Source organism: Dendrobates tinctorius, unplaced genomic scaffold, assembly GCF_039654945.1.
Source record: "Dendrobates tinctorius isolate UK_male_01 unplaced genomic scaffold, ASM3965494v1 ptg000107l, whole genome shotgun sequence".
In the NCBI taxonomy this organism is placed as follows: Eukaryota; Metazoa; Chordata; class Amphibia; order Anura; family Dendrobatidae; genus Dendrobates; species Dendrobates tinctorius.
The window spans coordinates 35,780,198-35,802,760 of record NW_027361775.1 but is presented as its reverse complement, the minus strand read 5'-3'; the positions used below and the strand labels follow the sequence as shown (position 1 = coordinate 35,802,760).

Below are 22,563 nucleotides of genomic sequence, written 5' to 3'. Positions count from 1 at the left end.
AGACTGCCCATTCCAGATTCCCAGTACTACAGGCAGCTGACTTTACACGGCCCATTGTAATGCAGACCAACAACAGTGACTTTGGCCTTGGTGCTGTGCTCAGCCACGCGGACACTATGGGCCATAAACTACCCATTTTGACCTAAGCCGGAAGCTGCTGCCGAGGGAGGTGGCCTACTCAACGATGGAGAAGGAATGTCTGGCAATTGTGTGAGCCCTGCAGAGTTTGCAGCCATACTTGAGTGGATGCCAATTCACAGTGAAAATGGACCACAAACCCCTCAGCTGTTTTCATACCGTATCTGGAATGAATGGGAGTTTGTTAAACTAGAGCCTTGCACTCCAGTAGTACCACTTCGCCATTCGTCACAAGAAGGGCCGTGACCATGGCAATGCCGATGGGTTGTACTGCCAAGGGAAAGTTGCAGACAGGCGCACAGGGGAACACCTGAAAATGCTGCCCCCTAGCACCCTCTAAAAGAGGTGTGAAGAATATTGGAGATATAATTCCATGTCAATCATCTGTATACTATTGGGCCTGGAATTATAAAAAAAAAACCTTTCAGCATGGGTTGTGATAGCATGACACCTGGCCAGCCTCAAACAAAAAGATTCCCACCCTTTTGGGGCTGGTATTCAACCTTTTACATGAAGACCGCCTGTGGATCCAAGCCTTTGTTCAGCCAGATAGAAATTCACAAAGGAGTTATGGAAATACTATACATCCTAGCTGTACATCATATATATTCCTGAGATCCCGAGACCAGGGCAAAAGTCTATCTGGGTCTCAAGTCATTCTAACATGCACGGGAAGGGAGATACATACAACAGCCAGTAGCAGCTAGGCAGCAAAATTGTGTTTCATCTCTATGAGTAGCAGGGATCCAATGGTGCCAGAATCGTTGCTCTGTGACTGCACAGAAAGGAGTTATGATCTTTCAAAGGTTTGGGGAAATTTATCTCCAAACTTCCACGGGTAGAGATTTAGGTTCAGCCCAGAGAGAAGGAGGGGGAGTGACCCACAGGGTTAAATTCTTGTTTGCAACATATCCCCAGGCTTTTTCTCTGGGAGGTCACAAGGACATTGTGTGAGGACAAGTCTCCATGTGGCAGGCCTTTCATCTAACCGGTAACTGACTATATGTTCTGTTTATACCCTATACATATCTGACATTATATACAGTATGTATAATCATTGTGTATATATACAATGGGGGAAATAAGTATTTGACCCTTTGTTGATTTTTTTAAGTTTGCCCACTGACAAAGACATGAAGAGTCTATAATTTTAAGGGTAGGTTAATTTTAACATTAAAAGATAGACTATCAAGAATAAAAAATACAGACCAGTTAGATACTTCTAATCAACTCGTTACCTGCATAAAAGACAGCTGTCTTACCTAGTGACCATTATAAAAGACTCCTGTCCACAGACTCAATTTATCAGTCAGACTCTAACCTCTACAACATGGGCAAGAGCAAAGAGCTTTCAAAGGATGTCAAGGACAAGATCATAGACCTGCCAAAAGCTGGAATGGGCTACAAAACCATATATAAGACACTGGGTGAGAAGGAGACAACTATTGGTGCAATAGTAAAACAATGGAAGAAATACAAAATGACTGAAACAACATCGATCTGGGGCATCATGCAAAATCTCACCATGTGGGGTATTGTTGATCATGAGTAAGGTGAGATAACAACCTAAAACTACATGGGGGAACTTGTTAATGATCTCAAGGCAGCTGGGACCACAGTCACCAAGAAAACCATTGGTAACACGTTATGCCATAAAGGTTTAAAATCCTGCAGTGCCCGCAAGGTCCCAGTGCTCAAGAAGGCACATGTGCAGGCCCATGTGAAGTTTGTCAGTGAACACCTGGATGATTCTATGAGTGATTGGGAGATGGTGCTGTGGTCAGATGAGACAAAAATTAAGGTCTTTGGCATTAACTCAACTCGCCGTGTTTGCAGGAAGACAAATGTTGCCTATGACCCAAAGAACATCTTCCAAACTGTCAAGCATGGGGATGGAAACATTGTTTTAGGGTGTTTCTCTGCTAAGGGCACAGGACTTCTTCACCGCATCAATGGGAGAATGAATGGAGCCATGTACCGTAAAATCCTGAGGGACAACCGCCTTCCCTCCGCTAGGACATTAAAAATGGGTCGTGGCTGGGTCTTCGAGCAAAATAATGACCCAAACATACAGCCAACAAAGGAGTGGCTCAAAAGGAAGCATATTAAGGTCATGGAGTGGCCTAGTCAGTCTCCAGACCTTAACCTCTTTACCGCCAAGGGTGGTTTGCACGTTAATGACCGGGCCAATTTTTAGAATTCTGACCACTGTCCCTTTATGAGGAAATAACTCTGTAACCCTTCCAATGGATCTTGGCGATTCTGAGAATTTTTTTTGGATGTATTGCCCTTCACTTTACTGGTAAAATTTCTTCAATATGACTTCTGTTTATTTATGAAAAAAGCGAAATATGGCGAAAATTTTGCAATTTTCAAACTTTTTATGCCCTTAAAACAGAGAAATATGTCACACAAAATAGTTAATAAATAACATTTCCCACATGTCTACTGTTATGAATGAGTAACCGTAGGAGGCAAAAGCAGAAATACTAGCTAAGTCCAGAAAACCAGAGAAGTTGGCAGCTATCGGATTGCAGACCCCTGAACCTATCAACAACAACTAGCAGTAGCCGTGGGGGGTTCCTACGGAGCCCTAGACCCCTCGATCACAGCCGGAGAACTACATAGCCTAAAGACAGAAAGGGAAATCTAAACTGCCCCAGAGCAGACCCCAAAGCAATAGGCAGCCCCCAATATAATGACGGTGAAGCAAGATGAAAAAACGCTCACACAGATAGAAAGATAGGCTGAGCAATTGATGGGGCCCAAGCTAAATAGATAGGACAGGATAGAAAAGCTGCTGTCTGTAATCCGCCAAAACCCTATCAAAACAAGAGCCAACAGCTGATAGGGAAAAAAGCCCTGAAGAAGCTAGGTTTCAAAAAGACTATATCAGTACTCAGGTATTTTCTGAAGACAGAGCAAAAAGGAATTCAGCTCACCCCAGCAGGGAATGGCAGAAATCAAGGAAAACAATGCAAAACAAAACCAAAACACAAATGCAAAAAGTAGAGCAGAAAACTTAGCTTTTGAGGAGCAGGAATCAGACTGGTCTCCTAGAATCCCTCAGAGAGATCACCAGCAAGGCAGAAGGGCGTCGGCTGCCTTATATCCAGTCAGTAATTCCAGTCACCCAGTCATCATCATCCTGCACAGACCTCAATGGTGAAGGGGAAAATGAACTCACAACAGTCTACTTTACATCAGCACAATATTGGAAACAATTTTCTTTTTGTTAGGAAGTTATAAGGGTTAAAAGTTGACAAGCACTTTCTCATTTACACAGCAAAATTTACAATACCATTTTTTTAGGGACCACCTCTCATTTGAAGTCACTTTGAGGGGTCTATATGGCTGGAAATACCCAAAAGTGGCACCATTCTAAAAACTGCACCCCTCAAGCTGATCAAAGCCACATTCAAGAGGTTTATTAACCCTTCAGGTGTTTCACAGGAGCAGAGGCAACGTGGAAGGAAAAAATGAATGTTTAACTTTTTAGTCACAAAAATGATCTTTTAGCAACATTTTTTTATTTTCACAGGGGTAAAAGGAGAAAATGGACAGATAAAATTGTTGTGCAATTTATCCTGAGTACGCTGATACCCCATATGTGGGGGGAACCATTGTTTGGGCGCATGGCAGGGCTCGGAAGGGAAGGAGCGCCTTTTGACTTTTTCTAACCAAAATTGGCTGGAATTGAGATCGGACGCCATGTCACGTTTGGAGAGCCCCTGTTGTGCCTAAACAGTGGAAACCCCCACAAATGGCCCCATTTTGGAAACTAGACCCCTTAATGAACTTATCTAGATGTGTGGTGAGCACTTTGACACCCCAAGTTTATAAGGCGTAAAATAAAATAAACATTTTTTTTCCACAAAAATGATCTTTTAGTCCCCAATTTTTAATTTTCTCAAGGGTAACAGGAGAAATTGGATCCCAAAAGTTGTTGTTTAATTTGTCCTGAGTATGCTGATGCCCCATATGTGGGAAAAAATACTGTTTGGGCACACGTCAGGGCTCGGAAAGAAAGTAGTGACATTTTGGAATGCAGACTTTGATGGAATGGTCTGCGGGCGTCATGTTCCATTTACAGAGCCCCTGATGTGCCTAAACAGTAAATAAAAAAAAAACACAAGTGACATCATTTTGGAAACTAGACCCCCAAGGAACTTATCTAGATGTGCTTAAACAGTGGCAATGTCCAACAAGTGCCCCCTTTTGGAAACTAGACCCCCAATGAACTTATCTAGATGTGCCTAAACAGTGGCTATGACCAACAAGTGCCCCCTTTTTGGAAAGTAGACCCCCAATGAACTTATCTAGATGTGCCCCCTTTTGGAACTAACCTACTGTTTCCTGTTAAGTAAATTTAAGTAAATTAGAAGGGCATGGAAGTGTGGAACAGTTTGAAGTAATTTTTCATACACAGGCCAGGTTTTTCGGGGCAGGTGTCGCATTGATAAATGGTGTCCTTGCGTATTCCCCTTTTGTAACACACTCGGCACCTTTTTTGCGACTTACCTCTTTTTCCAGTTTTGCGGGACCACCCCCCGGGAAATGCTGACCTGATACGATACAAGCACCTTCAGTTCCGGAAATACTGGGGCCCGCTCCTTTCTGAGTGCCAAATTTCAGGGCCTTAACCACTACCTCCTGGAACTGAAGGTACGACGTATCAGTGTGGCCTGCACATCATGACAGCAGGAAAACATTGAGCATTGCCCTTTTGTACAATGTGCACGGCCAGCTTTTTGTACCACACCTTGGCCTTTCTCAAAGCACTGTATGGTTGGAGAGTTGATTAGAGAGATCAATGCCCCCATGTTTTTTTTGTTCCCCAGTACACAGTCCGGTTTGCTGACCTGTGTAGAGGTACCTCATACAGTGCTGAGGACACTGCCATCACCATGTATGGTGGTCAAGAGAAGGACATCCCTCTTGTCCTTGTACTTGACCACCAGCATGTGGTCACTACCATTGGGCTCCGCTGTCACCCCTTTTGAGCATCTGCCCAAGTAGCACTTTCAGGAGGCCTCTCTGATTTTTGTGGACAGTACCACAGGCTGCGGTACCTCGCGCAGAGATGGATTTGGAGATTGGGATGCTGGTCTAAAAGTTATTGGTGTAGAGATGATAACCTTTATCCAGCAGTGGATGCACAAAATGCCACACAATTTCCCCACTTACTCCCAGGACAGGAGGACATTCAGGGGGTTCAATCCTGGTGTCCTTTCCTTCCTAAACTCTAAATCTGTGGGTGTACCCTGAGGTACTCTCACACAGTTTGTAGAGTTTAATTCCGTACCTGCCCCTCTTGATGGGCAGGTATTGATGGAATCCGAGCCTTCCCTTAAATTGAACTAAGGAATCTACGCAGATGTCCCTTTGGGGCACGTACACTTCAGCAAACTTTTTGTTGAAGTGTTCGATGACCGGCCAAACTTTTAACAGACGGTCAAAGTTGGGGTCATTTCGTGGGGGACACTGTGCATTTTCTTTATAATGCAGGAATTTGTGGATGGCCTCAAAACGCGACCAGGCCATGACCATTTGGAACACTAGAGTTTTATATAAAATATCAGCACTTCAATATTGCCAAATTTCTGGCTTCTTCAGGATCCCCATGTGACAGACCAGGCTCCAAAACTCCATCATTTCAACTGAGTCTATAGGAGACCAGTTAGAAAATGATGAACTGGGGCTTTGTTCCAAAAATTGCTGAGCATATAAATTAGTTTGGCCCACCGTGAGGTTAACAAAATCCTCAGAGAAAAAGACTTTGAAAAAGTCTATTTCTGTGAGGCCGCTGGTGTCAAACTTGATTCCTGATTCTGCCACAAAATCAGGAATCAGTGGCTCGTAATTTTCAGGGGCGAGGTCCATATGGGGTTCGTAATGGGGTGCTCTGGTTCATCTTCATCTTCTGGAATGGTGGACACTGCCTCATCTTCTGTCCTGGAACGTCTGCATGGCGGTTCCGCAAGATCTGAGGAGGAAGATAAGGAGGAGGAAGTGGATAGGATGAGGATGAAGAATCCGAGAAATAAAGAAATGTGGGATCCTCTCCCTCGCTATCAGAGTCGGTGGCTAGGAAAGCATATGCCTCCTCCAGTGAATCGCTCTGTTGGGACAAACGTGATGGGCAGAACTTTTTTTTATGAAATATGGTGCTTGCATCAAGTACTTTATTTTTAACTGTTTGTATGTGGGGGGATAGTGCTTGGTGCAAACGTGTCTGAAAAGAAAAAGCTAAAAGAAAAAAGAACAAGGGAGAAAAAAATGTCTGTGAAAAGAAAAGTGTAAAACAGCAGGCACAAGCTCTGATAAGTGAACTGTTTCACTAATCAAATTTTGGCAGCTGCTGGATGTGCGCACAGAGGTGGCTAAAATAAAAGTGTCTAAATCAGCAGGCATGACCTCTGATAAGTGAACTGTTTCACTTATCAAAGTTCGGTGGCTGCTGGATGTGCACATGGAGGTGGCTAAAATAAAAGTGTCTAAAACAGCAGGCACGAGCTCCGATAAGTAAACTGTTTCACTTATCAAAGTGCGGTAGCTGCTGGATGTGTGCATGGGGGTGGCGCAAGGGGGGTGAAAAAGAAAAATAGAAAACAGCAGGCATAAGCTCTGAAAAGTGAACTGCATCACTTATCAAAGTTTGGCCGCTGCTGGATGTGCACACGGGGGTGGCGCAAGGGGGTTAAAAATAAAAATGGAGAACAACAGGCACAAGCTCTGATAAGTAAACGGTGTCACTTATCAAAGTTCAGCGGTTGCTGGATGTGCGAATGGAGGTGGAGCAAAGGGGGTGAGAAAGAAAAGCGAGCATGAGTGTTGATCGGTGAACTGCGTCACCAATCAATACTCGGTGGCTGCTAAATGTGCGCACGGAGGTGGCGCAAAGGGGGGAGGTGGAGGGTAAAAAGAGGAGGAAAGGAAAGGGGAAGGAAGGATGGGGGGATTGGGGTGGATGAAGAGAGATCGGCCAGGGATCAGAACACTTACTGTGTAGTCTCTCTTCTTTCTTCTGTCTTCAGCAGGGATTGTGGTGTCACAGGCTTCTATGGCACCACAAGTCCCAGCACAGCAGGAGATCTAGGTGTGTGACTGCTCTGCAGGAATCCTCAGCTAGTGTGAAGACCTGCAGTATTGTCACAGACAGATCAAAGACAGGTCACAGAGCGGTCATACCGCTGCTGTGACCTGTCATTGGTGGGATCGATGATCACATCAATCCCACCAATCAGAGCTGGTGCTGTGATGCCAGTGTGGCTAGGCACCAGCCTAGGATCGGAGCTCACAGCTCCGATCCTAGGCAGGTCACCAGCAGGTCACCAGCCGGGCACAGCGCAGTCACACCGAAGCTGTGCCGTGTGAATTGCGCAATTGATGATTATATCGATTGCACCAATCAGCAGCTGCAAGCCTTTCCTAGGCACTGGCCCAAGGATCGGTGCTTTTACAGCACCGATCCTAGGCCAGTCCATGCAGGGCACAGCGCGGTAACACCGTGGCTATTCCCTAGGATTGGCACGATCGGTACTCGATCTTAGGCTGGGACATCACTGTTTCAGCTAATCTGATTGGCTGAAACAATGAGAGAGGCTGTGATTGGCTGTTCAGAATTAAATAGCCAATCACAGTGATCATGAAGGTGGGTGGGCAGGGACTCCACCCCGTGATGCCAACACCATCTTCCCTGAGGTAAGATGGCACCAGAATTTTAATGTGATCACCGCGACATCAGTTGCAGTGTCGCATTAAAGGACATGACTTACTATTCTGTCCATGGTCAGACAGGCCCAGGTCACATGGACTGAATAGTACGTCGATGGCACAGAGGGTTTGATCCCATAGAAAACTTATGGAGGGAGTTGAAGCTCCGAGTTGCCAAGTGACAGCCTCAAAATCTTAATGATTTAAAGATAATCTGCAAAGAGGAATGGACCAAAATTCCTCCTGACATGTGCGCAAACCTCATCATCAACTACAAAAAATGTCTGACTGCTGTGTTTTGCCACCAAGTATTAAGCCTTGTTTGGCAGAGGGATCAAATACTTATTTCTCACTGCAAAATGCAAACAAATGTATATAATTTATACACTGTAATTTCCTGGATTTTATTTTTGTTGTTCTATCTCTCAATGTTAAAATTAACCTACCCTTAAAATTATAGACTGTTCATGTCTTTGTCAGTGGGCAAACTTTCAAAATCAGCAAGGGATCAAATACTTATTTCCCCCACTGTATGGTATTGCCAAGTGCGCCCTTTAGGTGATTAAATATATTGTTTAACCTTTGGCTGCTTTTTTATCTCGATCCACAAATCCACACTTCCATTTCTCGGCCTAATCACACGCTACTGGGACTGACTTCTGGCCTGATATAACCGTGTTATTGGACCAGGTGTATGTTGAACAAGGAGCTGGTGACAGTCCTACCAATTGGATAAGGCTCTGTTTCACTGGGGCTAGTGAAAGGGGCCTCTCAGCCTGTCTGGGTTGTGGGAGTATTTGGTGCCACGTCAGTGACTGCATGGTCCACCTTCTCTCACTCCCTGGGCCCGTGTGGATGGGGGTCTGTGTAAAACTGTGCCAAGCTGAGCTTACTTGTCCCTACTGGGTGCGGAATGTCACATTGGTACAAGTGGGGAGACAGTACCATGTGATCCCGCTAATGTAATATTGACGTCAAATGTGGTGGTGAGATGTGGCTCCTTCAGACATTTGTTCACCAGGAGCATCATTTGTGGCCCATTATGTATGGTTCATCATTTGGGGCCCATTATATATGGAGCATTATATAGGGCCATTCTGTTTGGAGCAATTTATACTGGAGCATTATGTGGGGCCCATCATATACTATATGGAGCTGCATATGGGGCCTATTCTGTATGGACCGTTATATGGGGCCCATTCTGTATTGTGCAATATATGGGTCCCATCATATACTGTATGGAGCATTATATGTGGCTCATTATTATTTATGGAGCAATATATGGGGCTCACTATACTGTATGGCGCAATATATGGGGCTCAATATATGGACCATTATACTGTATGGAACAATATACTGTATAGGGATCATTATACTGTATGGAACTATATATGGGGCGCTTTATTCAGTATGGAGCAATATATGGGGCTCATTATTCTGCGTGGAGCATTATGTAGTGCCTATAATACTGTATGGAGGACTATACAGTTTCTGAGCTATTGTAGAATTTACAATAGATATCACTCATGTAATGTAAGAAGCAAGTGAAATCTTTGGCATGGTACTATGCCTATATTTCTCTGCTGTATCTGTGCATCATGAATCGTGGTATGTGTTAAAAGAGCTCACTGAGACTCTTTCACCCGGGGTCTACAAAAACCTGGAGCCAGCCTTGTTCCCATAGATAGGGGGATGCAGAGTACACTAAGGCATATTCTACACTAAGCGACTTTTAGCACAGTACTCCCATAGATATGGGTGCAGAAAGCAACTTTTTTGCAGAATCTGTCCCTCACTCCAGCTGCATCCTATTTCTACACGAAAGAGAGCATAATAGTAGCAGCACACATGATCCGGCATACAGTGGGTGCGGAAAGTTTTCAGACCCCTTTAAATTATACACTCGTTGTTACATTGAAGCCATTTGTTAAATTCAAAAAAGTTCATTTTTTTCTTATTAATGTATATACTCTGTACCCGATCTTGACTGAAAAAAAACAGAAATGTAGAAATTTTTGTAAATTTATTAAAAAAGAAAAACTGAAATATCACATGGTCATAAGTATTCAGACTCTTTGCTCAGTATTGGGTTGAAGCACCCTTTTGAGCTAGTACAACCATGAGTTTTCTTGGGAATGATACAAGTTTTTCACACCTAGATTTGGGGATCCTCTGCCATTCTTCCTTCTCCAGTTCTGTCAGGTTGGCTGGTGAACGTTTGTGGACAGCCATTTTCAGGTCTCCCCAGAAATGCTTAATTGGGTTTAGGACAGGGCTCTGGCTGAGCCAGTCAAGAATGGTCACAGAGTTGTTCCAAAGCCACTTTGAGGAGAGGCTTTCGTCGGGCCATAAAGGCCTGACTGGTGGAGGGCTGCAGTTATAGTTGACTTTGTGGAACTTTCTCCCATCTTCCTACTGCATCTCTGGAAGTCAGCCACAGTGATCTTGGGGTTCTTCTTTACCTCTATCACCAACGATCTTCTCCCACGATTGCTCAGTTTTGCTGGAAGGCCTGGTCTAGGAAGACTTCTGGTGGGCCCAAACTTCTTCCATTTAAGGATTATGGAGGTCACTGTGCTCTTAGGAACCTTGGGTACTGCAGAAATTCTTTTGTAACCTTGGCCAGATCTGTGTCTTGCCACAATTCTGTCTCTGAGCTCCTTGGCCAGTGCCTTTGACCTCATGATTCTCATTTGGTCTGACAGACACTTTGAGCTGTGAGGTCTTACATAGACAGGTGTGTGCCTTTCCAAATCAAGTCCTACCAGTTTAATTAAACACAGCTGGAATGCATTAAATTGGCAGAACCATCTCAAAGAGGCTCACAAGGAAATGGACAGCATGTGACTTAAATATGAGTGTCTGAACAAAGAGTCTGAATGCTTATGACCAAGTGATATTTCAGTTTTTATTTTTTAATAAATTTACAAAAATTCTACATTTCTGTTTTATTTGCATCAATATGGGGTGCAAAATGTACATTAAAGAGAAAAAATAAACTTTTTTGAATTTACCAAATGGCTGCATTGAAACAAAGAATGAAAAATTTAAAGGGGTCTAAATACTTTACGTACCCATTGTATATACAGGCAGGGTCAAGTGCTGCACCAGCCAATCACAGCCATGCTTGGCATTGCTGTGATGGCTACGGAAGTTCTCATGGTCTAGAAGTGCATTGATTGGGAGCGCTGCAGCCTTTCAACAAGCTTTATTAGGCTGGTGAACCAGGACATACACTAAAAAGTCTGGGTTCGAGGTTCGGCAACGAACCTCCAACTTTACAGCTCTGGTTCGTTAATCCCTGAGCACCACTACTATATTAAATATTTTAAGCATGTATATGTAAGTGAAAATGTCCACTGGTCTGCATAAGGCCAATTTCAACTCTGTAGCTTGATGCTTATTAAAAATAAACTGGCATTATCTCTGCGGAAGAGGTCAGACCCATTGACCTTCTACTGTAGGTGCACCACTGATCACTATTACACTAGCTAACCAGGTTGTCACATTCAGTATATGAAGAATGAATGAGGTTGTTATATACATTATGCGCTTTTTACCTATTTAGTACCATCCATTGATGCTTTATGATAAGTTTTTTTCACAAGATCTTATCAAATTAACAAGTGGAAAATACAATTTGTCAACAATATTTTTTTCTGTGATGTCATCAGGTAATGGGTCATATTGTGCTGATATTGATGAATGTGGACTCGGAGGAAAGCACAACTGTTCAGCTGCCGCCACCTGTAATAACAAAGAGGGAAGTTATATCTGTACATGTAATCCTGGATACACAGGTAAGTACATGACATCCAGAATAAGTGAAAGTAATGGATATGAACCCTTATAGAGGTTGTCCTAGCTAAACAGCTGCCAACAGGCTGCAATAATGGGGAATCAATGAAATTACCATATATGTTTTCTCACCCTCCATTCCATCACTGTGTCCTCCTGACCCTTCCTGCTGGAGACATCACAGCCCATTAACATCACTTTACATCTGCAGCCAATCAATGACCTCAGTGGTCTCAAGTGATGTATTACTGAGGCCAGTGATTGGCTGCAGTGTTCACATAACAGTATAAACGCTGTGACATCTACAACCATTGTAAACTGTTCACCACTGGGGGGACACAGCGCTTGAAGAAAAGATGAGTATCACCTCCATTATTTTGCCAGTATTTTTGCCTGTTGACAGCCTTTTACCTTACCTAGCTCCATTAACGCTTTGTGTATATATACATATCTTGTTTTATTTTATGACTGAATGGGCAGAACTTTCTTTCCTGTTGTAAACCTGAGCACTGCCTTCCAATGATGGGCTCAGAAACTGATTTTTTTTAAGAATACAATTAAAAATATGCACTTTACATTATTTACTGTGAGGATTCGGTCAATGTACAAAGTAGGTTTCTGCAGACAGACATTGCACCAGAGCACCAGAGAATACATCTGTGAGCAGCGCTCAAATCTGCCGGTGTGGTGGCTGGGGAGGATAATGCTGCATGTCACACTCACTTTGTCCTGGATGTATTTAGGAAGTTTTTGTTCATTCTGCCTCCACACAAATCGGAATAGAAATTGATAAAAAAAAGTTATGTGCCCGAAAATGGTACCAGTAAAAATGTCAGCTCGTCCCGCAAAAAACAAGCCAACACATGACTCTGTCGGCCAAAATTTGGAAAAATTACAGCTCTCAAAATACGGCAATGAAAAAACTTTTTACAAAAAATTCTTCCAAAAAAATAGGGTCTTTTAGTGTGAGACAGAAGCTAAACGTGAAAAAAGGATATAAATCTGGTATCGCTGTAATCGCACCGACCCCAGGAATAAAGTCGCCTAATCACTAATACCGCACGAGGAAAGGCGTAAAAAAATAAAACCAATTCTTCACCTTTTGTGGATTTCTTCATTCTGCCTCCCAAAGATCGCAGAAAGGCGATCGCAGTGGTTTACTCCCACATATGGGATATCAGCGTACTCTGGACAAATTGCACAACAACTTTTGGAGTCATATTTCTCCTGTTACCCTTGTAAAAATAAAAATTTGGGGGCAAAAAGATCACTTTTGTGGAAAAAAATGTGATTTTTTTTATTTCCACTGCTCTACGTTATAAACTTCTGTGAAGCACTTGGGGGTTCAAAGTGCTCACTGTTATGATGAGTCACCGAAGGAGGAAAAAACAAAATACCAGCTAAGTCCAGAAAAACCAGAGAGGTTGGCAGCTATCGGATTGCAGACCCCTGAACCTATCCACAACAACTAGCAGTAGCCGTGGGGGGTTCCTACGGTGCCCTAGACCCCTCGATCACAGCCGGAGTACTGTATAGCCTAAAGGCAGAAAGGGGAAAAACTAAACTGCCCCAGAGCAGACCCCAAAGCAATAGGCAGCCCCCAACATATAATGACGGTGAAGCAAGATGAAAACACTAACACAGATAGAAAGATAGGTTGAGCAAATGATGGGGCCCAAGCTAACTACATAGGACAGGATCGGAAAGCTGCTGTCTGCCATCCGCAAAAACCCTATCAAAATGAGCCAACCGACTGATAGGAAAAACAGGCCCTGAAGTCGCTAGGCTTCAAAAGACTATATCAGCACACAGGTATATTCTGAAGACAGAGCAAAATATCAACAGAACAGAGACAAAAAAGGAATTCAGCTCACCCCTGGCCGGGGATGGCAGAACTCCCAAAAAACAAGGCAAAACAAAAACAAAACTGAAGAGTACAAAGCAGAGCAGAAAAACTTAGCTTTGAGATGCAGGAATCAGACTGGTCTCCAAGAATCCAGCAGGAAAATCACCAGCCAGGAAGAAGGGCGTCGGCAGCCTTATATCCAGTCCTCAATTCCAGCCACCCAGTCATCATCTAGCTGCCCAGGTGTTTGGTAATCAGTCTCACTACCTTCCTTCACTAGAGGAGGGAGTTCATCAGACCTCAATGGTGAAGGGAAAAATGAACTCACAACAGTACCTCCCCCTTGAGGAGGGGTCACCGAACCCTCATCCATGCCACCAGGGCGATCCAGGTGAGCCCGATGAAAGGCACGCACCAATCTTTCGGCATGAATATCAGAGGCAGAGACCCAGGAATTATCCTCCTGACCATAACCCTTCCACTTAACCAAATACTAGAGTCTCCGTCTAGCCAGACGGGAATCCAGTATCTTCTCTACCTCATATTCCATGTTACCTTCAACCAATATAGGGTCAGGATGTGCCACCACAGGAACTACTGGTTCAACAAACCTCTTCAACAAGGACTTATGAAACACATTATGAATTTTAAATGTGACAGGAAGAGCCAACCGAAAAGAGACTGGATTAATAATCTCCAAAATCTTGTAAGGTCCAATAAATCTAGGCTTAAACTTAGGAGAAGCCACCTTCATAGCGATATTTTTTGATGACAACCAAACCATATCACCCACCTTAAACTGGGGACCAACGGTCGTACGCCGGTTGGAAAACCGCTTGGCCTTTTCCTGGGAGAGAGACAACTTATCCACTACTTGGTCCCAGATCTGGTGCATTCTCTCCACCACAGTGTCAACACCTGGGCAGGCAGAAGGCTCCACCTGCCCTGAAGAAAATCGAGGGTGAAAACCAAAGTTACAAAAAAAAGGTGACATCAAAGTGGCAGAACTAGCTCTATTATTTAAAGCAAATTCGGCCAAGGGCAAAAATGAAACCCAATCATCCTGATCGGCAGAAATAAAACATCTCAAATACGACTCCAAAGTCTGGTTTGTTCTCTCCGTCTGCCCATTTGTCTGAGAGTGAAACGCAGAGGAGAAGGACAACTGAATTCCCAGCTTGGAACAGAAAGTCCTCCAAAATCTAGACACAAACTGAACTCCTCTGTCAGATACAATGTTCTTAGGAATCCCGTGCAAGCGAACCACCTGTTGCAAAAACAAGGGCACCAACTCAGAGGAAGATGGCAACTTAGGGAGTGGTACAAGATGGACCATCTTAGAGAATCTATCACAAATCACCCAAATAACAGTTATTCTCTGAGAGACAGGTATATCAGAGATAAAATCCATTGAAATATGGGTCCATGGCCTCCTGGGCACTGGCAAAGGCATCAACAAGCCACTAGAGCGAGAACAAGGTTTAGACCAGGAGCAAGTCCCACAGGACTGCACAAAATTCCTGACATCACGAGACAAGGCGGGCCACCAAAAAGATCGACTCACCAGATCTCTACTACCAAAAATACCTGGATGACCAGCCAATGCAGAGCAATGAACTTCAGACATCACTCTCTTCCTCCACTGGTCAGGAACATACAACTTTCCACTGGGACAACGCTCAGGTTTGTCCTCCTGAAACTCTTCCAGAGCACGTCTGAAATCGGGCGAGATGGCAGAAAGAACTACCCCCTCGCCTAAGATGGTAGCAGGCTTAGTCACAACAGGAGAATCAGCAAGGAAACTCCTAGAGAGGGCGTCTGCCTTGACATTCTTAGTGCCCGGAAGAAAAGAGACCACAAAATCAAAACGTGTGAAAAACAAGGCCCACCTAGCCTGTCTAGGATTCAAGCGCTTGGCCGACTCCAGGTAAATCAAATTCTCGTGGTCAGTAAGGACCACGACTTGGTGTTTGGCTCCCTCCAACCAATGTCTCCACTCCTCAAATGCCCATTTCATGGCCAACAGTTCCCGATTCCCCACATCATAGTTACGTTCGGATGGGGAGAACTTTCGGGAAAAGAAAGCACAAGGATTCATTTTAGATGTCACAGGATCTTTTTGGGACAACACCGCTCCTGCACCAATCTCAGAAGCGTCCACCTCCACCTGAAACGGGAGTGAGACATCAGGTTGCCGCAAAACCGGAGCAGACGTGAATCTTCGCTTCAGCTCCTGAAAGGAAGAAACAGCCTCCGGAGACCAATTCAGCACATCAGCACCCTTCCTAGTCAAATCCGTCAATGGCTTGGCAATACCAGAAAAATTAGCTATAAATTTCCGATAAAAATTAGCAAAACCCAAAAACATCTGGAGGACCTTCAAAGAAGTGGGCTGAACCCAATCATAAATGGCCTGTACCTTGGCCGGGTCCATTTAAATAGTTGACGGAGACAAAATAAATCCCAAAAATGAAATCCTCTGTACCCCAAAAAGGCATTTCGATCCCTTGACATACAGGGAATTCTCCCTCAAAATCCGGAACACAGTCCGAACATGTTCCACATGAGAGTCCCAATTCTTGGAGAAGATCAAAATATCATCCAGATAGATAATCAAAAATTTATCCAAAAAGTCTCGGAATATATCGTTCATGAAGCACTGGAAGACAGAAGGGGCATTAGTGAGCCCAAAAGGCATCACCAGGTACTCAAAATGTCCCTTCGGAGTATTAAACGCCGTCTTCCATTCATCCCCATGCTTAATGCGAATAAGATTATATGCCCCCCTGAGGTCAAGCTTGGTAAACCAGCAAGCACCTTTAACTCTGGAGAATAGATCAGAAATCAGGGGAAACGGATACTGATATTTAACAGTAATTTTGTTGAAGGCACGATAGTCAATATAAGGCCTTAATGAACCATCCTTTTTAGCCACGAAAAAAAACCCAGCACCTAAGGGTGAAGAGGATGGTCAAATATGACCCTTCTCCAATGCCTCCTTAATATAGGATCGCATAGCCTCGTGCTCGGGTACAGATAAATTGAAAAGCCGACCCTTGGGGAATTTACACCCCGGGTTCAGCTCAATAGCACAGTCATAACTCCTATGAGGAGGCAAAGACGCAGACTCATTCTCACTAAATACATCATAAAAGTCAGCCAAATAGTCAGGAACATCATGTGACTGGGGAGAGGTGGAGAAAACAGGAGCATCACTAAGGGCACACCGACAACCCCAACTCACCACAGACAAAGATTTCCAATCCAGAACTGGATTATGGATTTGCAACCAGAGAAACCCCAGAACAATGGTATCATGCAAATTATGCAACACCAAAAATCTGCAATTTTCTTGATGGTCTGGGGCGACCCGCATTACCACCTGGGTCCAAAACTGAGGTTTATTCGCCAAAGGAGTAGCATAAATACCCCTCAAAGGGATAGGCGTCCGCAGAGGTGTCATAGGAAATCCACAACGTTTAGCAAAATCCAAGTCCATCAGGTTCAGAGCTGCTCCTGAATCCACAAAAGCCTTGGCAGAAAATGTGGACAGGGAGCAGATCAGAGTAATTGCCAGAAGAAGCTTAGGTTGAACACCCCCCACAGAAAACGTGTGTGCACAACGTTTCTCTCGTTTAGAGCAGACAGAAATAATATGCGAGGCATCTCCACAAAGAAAAAAAGCTTATTACGCCTTCTGAACTCCTGATGTTGCGCCCTAGACAAAACTCTATCACATTGCATAGGTTCAGACATTTGTTCAACAGGTGGTAACATCTCTCGTGTAGTTTTGCGTTCACGTAAACGCCGATCCACCTGAAAGGCTAATGACATAGAATCGTCAAGACCAGAGGGAACAGGAAATCCCACCATAGTATCTTTTACAGTTTCTGACAAACCCTTCCGAAAGAGGGCTGCCAAGGCACCATCATTCCAGGTAGTAAGGACCGCCCACTTTCGGAATTTTTGACAGTACAACTCTGCCGAATCCCGACCCTGGCTTAATGCCAACAGGGTCTTTTCAGCCTGATCAATAGCATTAGGTTCATCATACAACAACCCCAAGGCTTGAAAAAATGCGTTCACATTATTCAGAATAGGATCATCAGGTTTCAAAGAAAACGCCCAATCCTGGGGATCGCCGCGCAGCAAAGAGATGACAATTTTAACCTGCTGCGCGGAGTTCCCCGACGAGTTAGGTTTCAAGGCAAAAAATAATTTACAATTATTCTTGAAATTCAAGAATTTAGACCGATCCCCCAAAAATACCTCAGGAGTAGGAATCTTTGGTTCAGCAGCATGTGAATGAGCAAGATAGGTGGAAATTCCCTGCACTTCAGCAGCGAGCTGCTCCACACGATCAGACAATTGCTTCATCTCCATTGAGAGAAAAATTCCCCCTACGGCCTCAGAGATATAGAGGAAAAAATATGCACACAAAAAAAAAAAAATTCTGACACTTTTTTTTTTTTTTTTTTGTTTGCAATTCTCTCCTGCTACTGAGTACCCTAGGATCTGCGGTATGGCTGGTGATTCTGTTATGATGAGTCACCGAAGGAGGAAAAAACAAAATACCTGCTAAGTCCAGAAAAACCAGAGAGGTTGGCAGCTATCGGATTGCAGACCCCTGAACCTATCCACAACAACTAGCAGTAGCCATGGGGGGTTCCTACGGTGCCCTAGACCCCTCGATCACAGCCGGAGAACTATATAGCCTAAAGACAGAAAGGGGAAAAACTAAACTGCCCCAGAGCAGACTCCAAAGTAGAGTTGAGCGACTTTTGGTTTTTTAGGGTCGCGTTTCGTTTCGTGAAACCCGACTTTTCCAAAAGTTGGGTCGAGCAAGATCGTCCGATTATAGGGAAAAGTCGGGGTCGTCCCGAAACACGAAACCCAATGTAAGTCAATGGGGAATAAAAGTCGGCAGTGAGAGGAGGACAGGAAACACACCTACAGTGCCCATTTGAATGCCAAAAGCATCAATTCTTCTTTCTTAAGCTTGTCAACCTTAATTAACTTCATAATACAAGTTACGCACTGAAAAATGGGGGTTATTTGGCTAAAGTTGTGGGGGGGGAGGGCTGGCTGTAGGTTTTCATGTGCCCTGGGCGAAAGAGCGCCACTTTAACACATACCACAACTCATCATGCTCCGATTCGGCAGAGAAATAGCAGTATAGTACAATGAAAAATATCTCACTTTTTACATCTCATGACGAGGCCCATCTATTTCTCCATACAGAATCATTGGTCCCATATAATGTTTGAAACAGTATATGATGAGCTCCACATAATGCTACAGTATATGTTGGTCCCCATGGATGAAGCTCCACTGTCTTATGGGCCCAAATAATGCTCCAAACATAATGGGCCCCATTTCTAATGCTCTAGTGTATAATGGGCCCTGTAAATGCTGCTCCAGTGTCTGATGTCCACCTTTGGAATGTTCCAGTGTATGGTGGGCCCCATCTATCATTCTCCAGAGTATAGTGCTCCCCAAAAATTGCTGTCCCAACATTGAAAACAATCAAATAAGTCTCCTCGCTAGGGAATCCCTGTACTTGTCTGGACAGGTGCTGTAGCTTGCTTAACAGCTCGCCAGCCGTTCTCACGCCCAGTATGGATTGCACGTGATTGCACAAAGGTTAGAAAGGGTACCGTATCCCCAGATAACATGTATGGATAGCGTACACATTCAAAATATATGTCTATACAGAATGAGGCAGGCTCAGACGGTGTTAGGCCCAGTATGGATTGCACGTGATTGCACAAAGGTTAGAAAGGGTACCGTATCCCCGGATAACATGTATGGATAGCGTACACATTCAAAATATATGTCTCAGGAGGCAGGCTCAGACGGTGTTAGGCCCAGTATGGATTGCACGTGATTGCACAAAGGTTAGAAAGGGTACCGTATCCCTGGATAACATGTATGGATAGCGTACACATTCAAAATATATGTCTATACAGCATGAGGCAGGCTCAGATGGTGTTAGGCCCAGTATGGATTGCACGTGATTGCACAAAGGTTAGAAAGGGTACCGTATCCCCGGATAACATGTATGGATAGCGTACACATTCAAAATATATGTCTATACAGCATGAGGCAGGCTCAGACGGTGTTAGGCCCAGTATGGATTGCACGTGATTGCACAAAGGTTAGAAAGGGTACCGTATCCCTGGATAACATGTATGGATAGCGTACACATTCAAAATATATGTCTATACAGCATGAGGCAGGCTCAGACGGTGTTAGGCCCAGTATGGATTGCACGTGATTGCACAAAGGTTAGAAAGGGTACTGTATCCCTGGATAACATGTATGGATAGCGTACACATTCAAAATATATGTCTATACAGCATGAGGCAGGCTCAGACGGTGTTAGGCCCAGTATGGATTGCACGTGATTGCACATAGGTTAGAAAGGGTACTGTATCCCTGGATAACATGTATGGATAGCGTACACATTCAAAATATATGTCTATACAGCATGAGGCAGGCTCAGACGGTGTTAGGCCCAGTATGGATTGCACGTGATTGCACAAAGATTAGAAAGGGTACCGTATCCCTGGATAACATGTATGGATAGCGTACACATTCAAAATATATGTCTATACAGCATAAGGCAGGCTCAGACGGTGTTAGGCCCAGTATGGATTGCACGTGATTGCACAAAGGTTAGAAAGGGTACCGTATCCCTGGATAACATGTATGGATAGCGTACACATTCAAAATATATGTCTATACAGCATGAGGCAGGCTCAGACGGTGTTAGGCCCAGTATGGATTGCACGTGATTGCACAAAGGTTAGAAAGGGTACCGTATCCCTGGATAACATGTATGGATAGCGTACACATTCAAAATATATGTCTATACAGCATGAGGCAGGCTCAGACGGTGTTAGGCCCAGTATGGATTGCACGTGATTGCACAAAGGTTAGAAACGGTACCGCATCCCTGGATAACATGTATGGATAGCGTACACATTCAAAATATATGTCTATACAGCATGAGGCAGGCTCAGACGGTGTTAGGCCCAGTATGGATTGCACGTGATTGCACAAAGGTTAGAAAGGGTACCGTATCCCCGGATAACATGTATGGATAGCGTACACATTCAAAATATATGTCTCAGGAGGCAGGCTCAGACGGTGTTAGGCCCAGTATGGATTGCACGTGATTGCACAAAGGTTAGAAAGGGTACCGTATCCCTGGATAACATGTGTGGATAGCGTACACATTCAAAATATATGTCTATACAGCATGAGGCAGGCTCAGACGGTGTTAGGCCCAGTATGGATTGCACGTGATTGCACAAAGGTTAGAAAGGGTACCGTATCCCTGGATAACATGTATGGATAGCGTACACATTCAAAATATATGTCTATACAGCATGAGGCAGGCTCAGACGGTGTTAGGCCCAGTATGGATTGCACGTGATTGCACAAAGGTTAGAAAGGGTACCGTATCCCCGGATAACATGTATGGATAGCGTACACATTCAAAATATATGTCTCAGGAGGCAGGCTCAGACGGTGTTAGGCCCAGTATGGATTGCACGTGATTGCACAAAGGTTAGAAAGGGTACCGTATCCCCGGATAACATGTATGGATAGCGTACACATTCAAAATATATGTCTATACAGCATGAGGCAGGCTCAGACGGTGTTAGGCCCAGTATGGATTGCACGTGATTGCACAAAGGTTAGAAAGGGTACCGTATCCCCGGATAACATGTATGGATAGCGTACACATTCAAAATATATGTCTATACAGCATGAGGCAGGCTCAGACGGTGTATAGGCCCAGTATGGATTGCACGTGATTGCACAAAGGTTAGAAAGGGTACCGTATCCCTGAATAACATGTATGGATAGCGTACACATTCAAAATATATGTCTATACAGCATGAGGCAGGCTCAGACGGTGTTAGGCCCAGTATGGATTGCACGTGATTGCACAAAGGTTAGAAAGGGTACCGTATCCCCGGATAACATGTATGGATAGCGTACACATTCAAAATATATGTCTCAGGAGGCAGGCTCAGACGGTGTCAGGCACAGTATGGATTTGACGGCCCAGATTACACAGCTGAGGAGCAGGGAGAGGTAAAGATTGCAAATGCTGGGGCCCTGCCCAAGCAAGGGGGGCCCACTCGTGGGCGTCGGTACTGGCACTGGGCCCCTCATAGTACAGCGGTGTGTCTGACGGCGGGTGTGCACCACCACCGTCAGAGACACTTGATTGCACTATGAGGGCTCATGTGCCAGTGCTCGCGCCCAAGAGTCGGCCTACCCACCTGTCCAGGGCAACGGCACTCGCACGGTGTCGTGCGGTAGGTGGTGACCCCAGCCATGGGGGGGAGGCAGCACAGTTAGGGAGTTTTAGAAAATGGCATATGTTGATGTTGGACATTCAGCTGATGCAAAAGGCGAAATAGGTGAAGTACCAGGAAGAGGTGGACCAAAGCAAGCCATTTTTCTGTCACCCTATGTGTCATCAGGGGAAGGTGGGACAAAATCCTTGGAAACCCATGCGTGGTTCATTTTAATGAAGGTTAGATCATCCACATTTTGGGTTGACAGACGGGTCCTTTTTTCTGTCAGGATTGATCCAGCTGCACTGAAGACTCTTTCCGATAGCACACTTGCAGCTGGGCAAGCGAGCTCCTGTAAGGCATATTGGGCCAATTCAGGCCAGGTGTCCAGTTTAGCGGCCCAATAGTCAAAGGGGAATGACCTGTGTGGGAGAACATCGATATGGGAGGAAAAGTAGTTTGTAACCATAGTTGACAACTGCTGTCTCCTGTCACTTTCCATCGATGCAGTATTACCAGTTGTGTGAGCGGTATTTGAAAAATCAGTCCACAACATTGTCATGAAACCCCTGTCTCCAACGCCACTTCTGCTGTGTGCACCACGAACACCTCTGCCAAGCTGCCCCCGGCCCGTACGGCTCGTGTGAGAACCATCACCGCTGCTGTGTGCTGGGAATGCCTCAAGCAACCGATTTACCAGAGTTGCTTGTTTATTAGCCAATATTAGGTCAAGGTTCTCCTGTGGCA

At 44.6% G+C, this 22,563-nt stretch overlaps 1 protein-coding gene across 1 annotated transcript in view; it reads left to right on the top strand.

Moving 5' to 3' along the window:
- The window catches only part of LOC141100710 (uncharacterized), a 503,724-nt gene that overhangs the window by 363,710 nt on the left and 117,451 nt on the right, over positions 1-22,563 (top strand). The window contains exon 53 of the mRNA XM_073589357.1: positions 11,529-11,654. Coding sequence (XP_073445458.1) covers positions 11,529-11,654 — 126 coding nt within the window. The remainder of the gene's footprint in view (positions 1-11,528; positions 11,655-22,563) is intronic.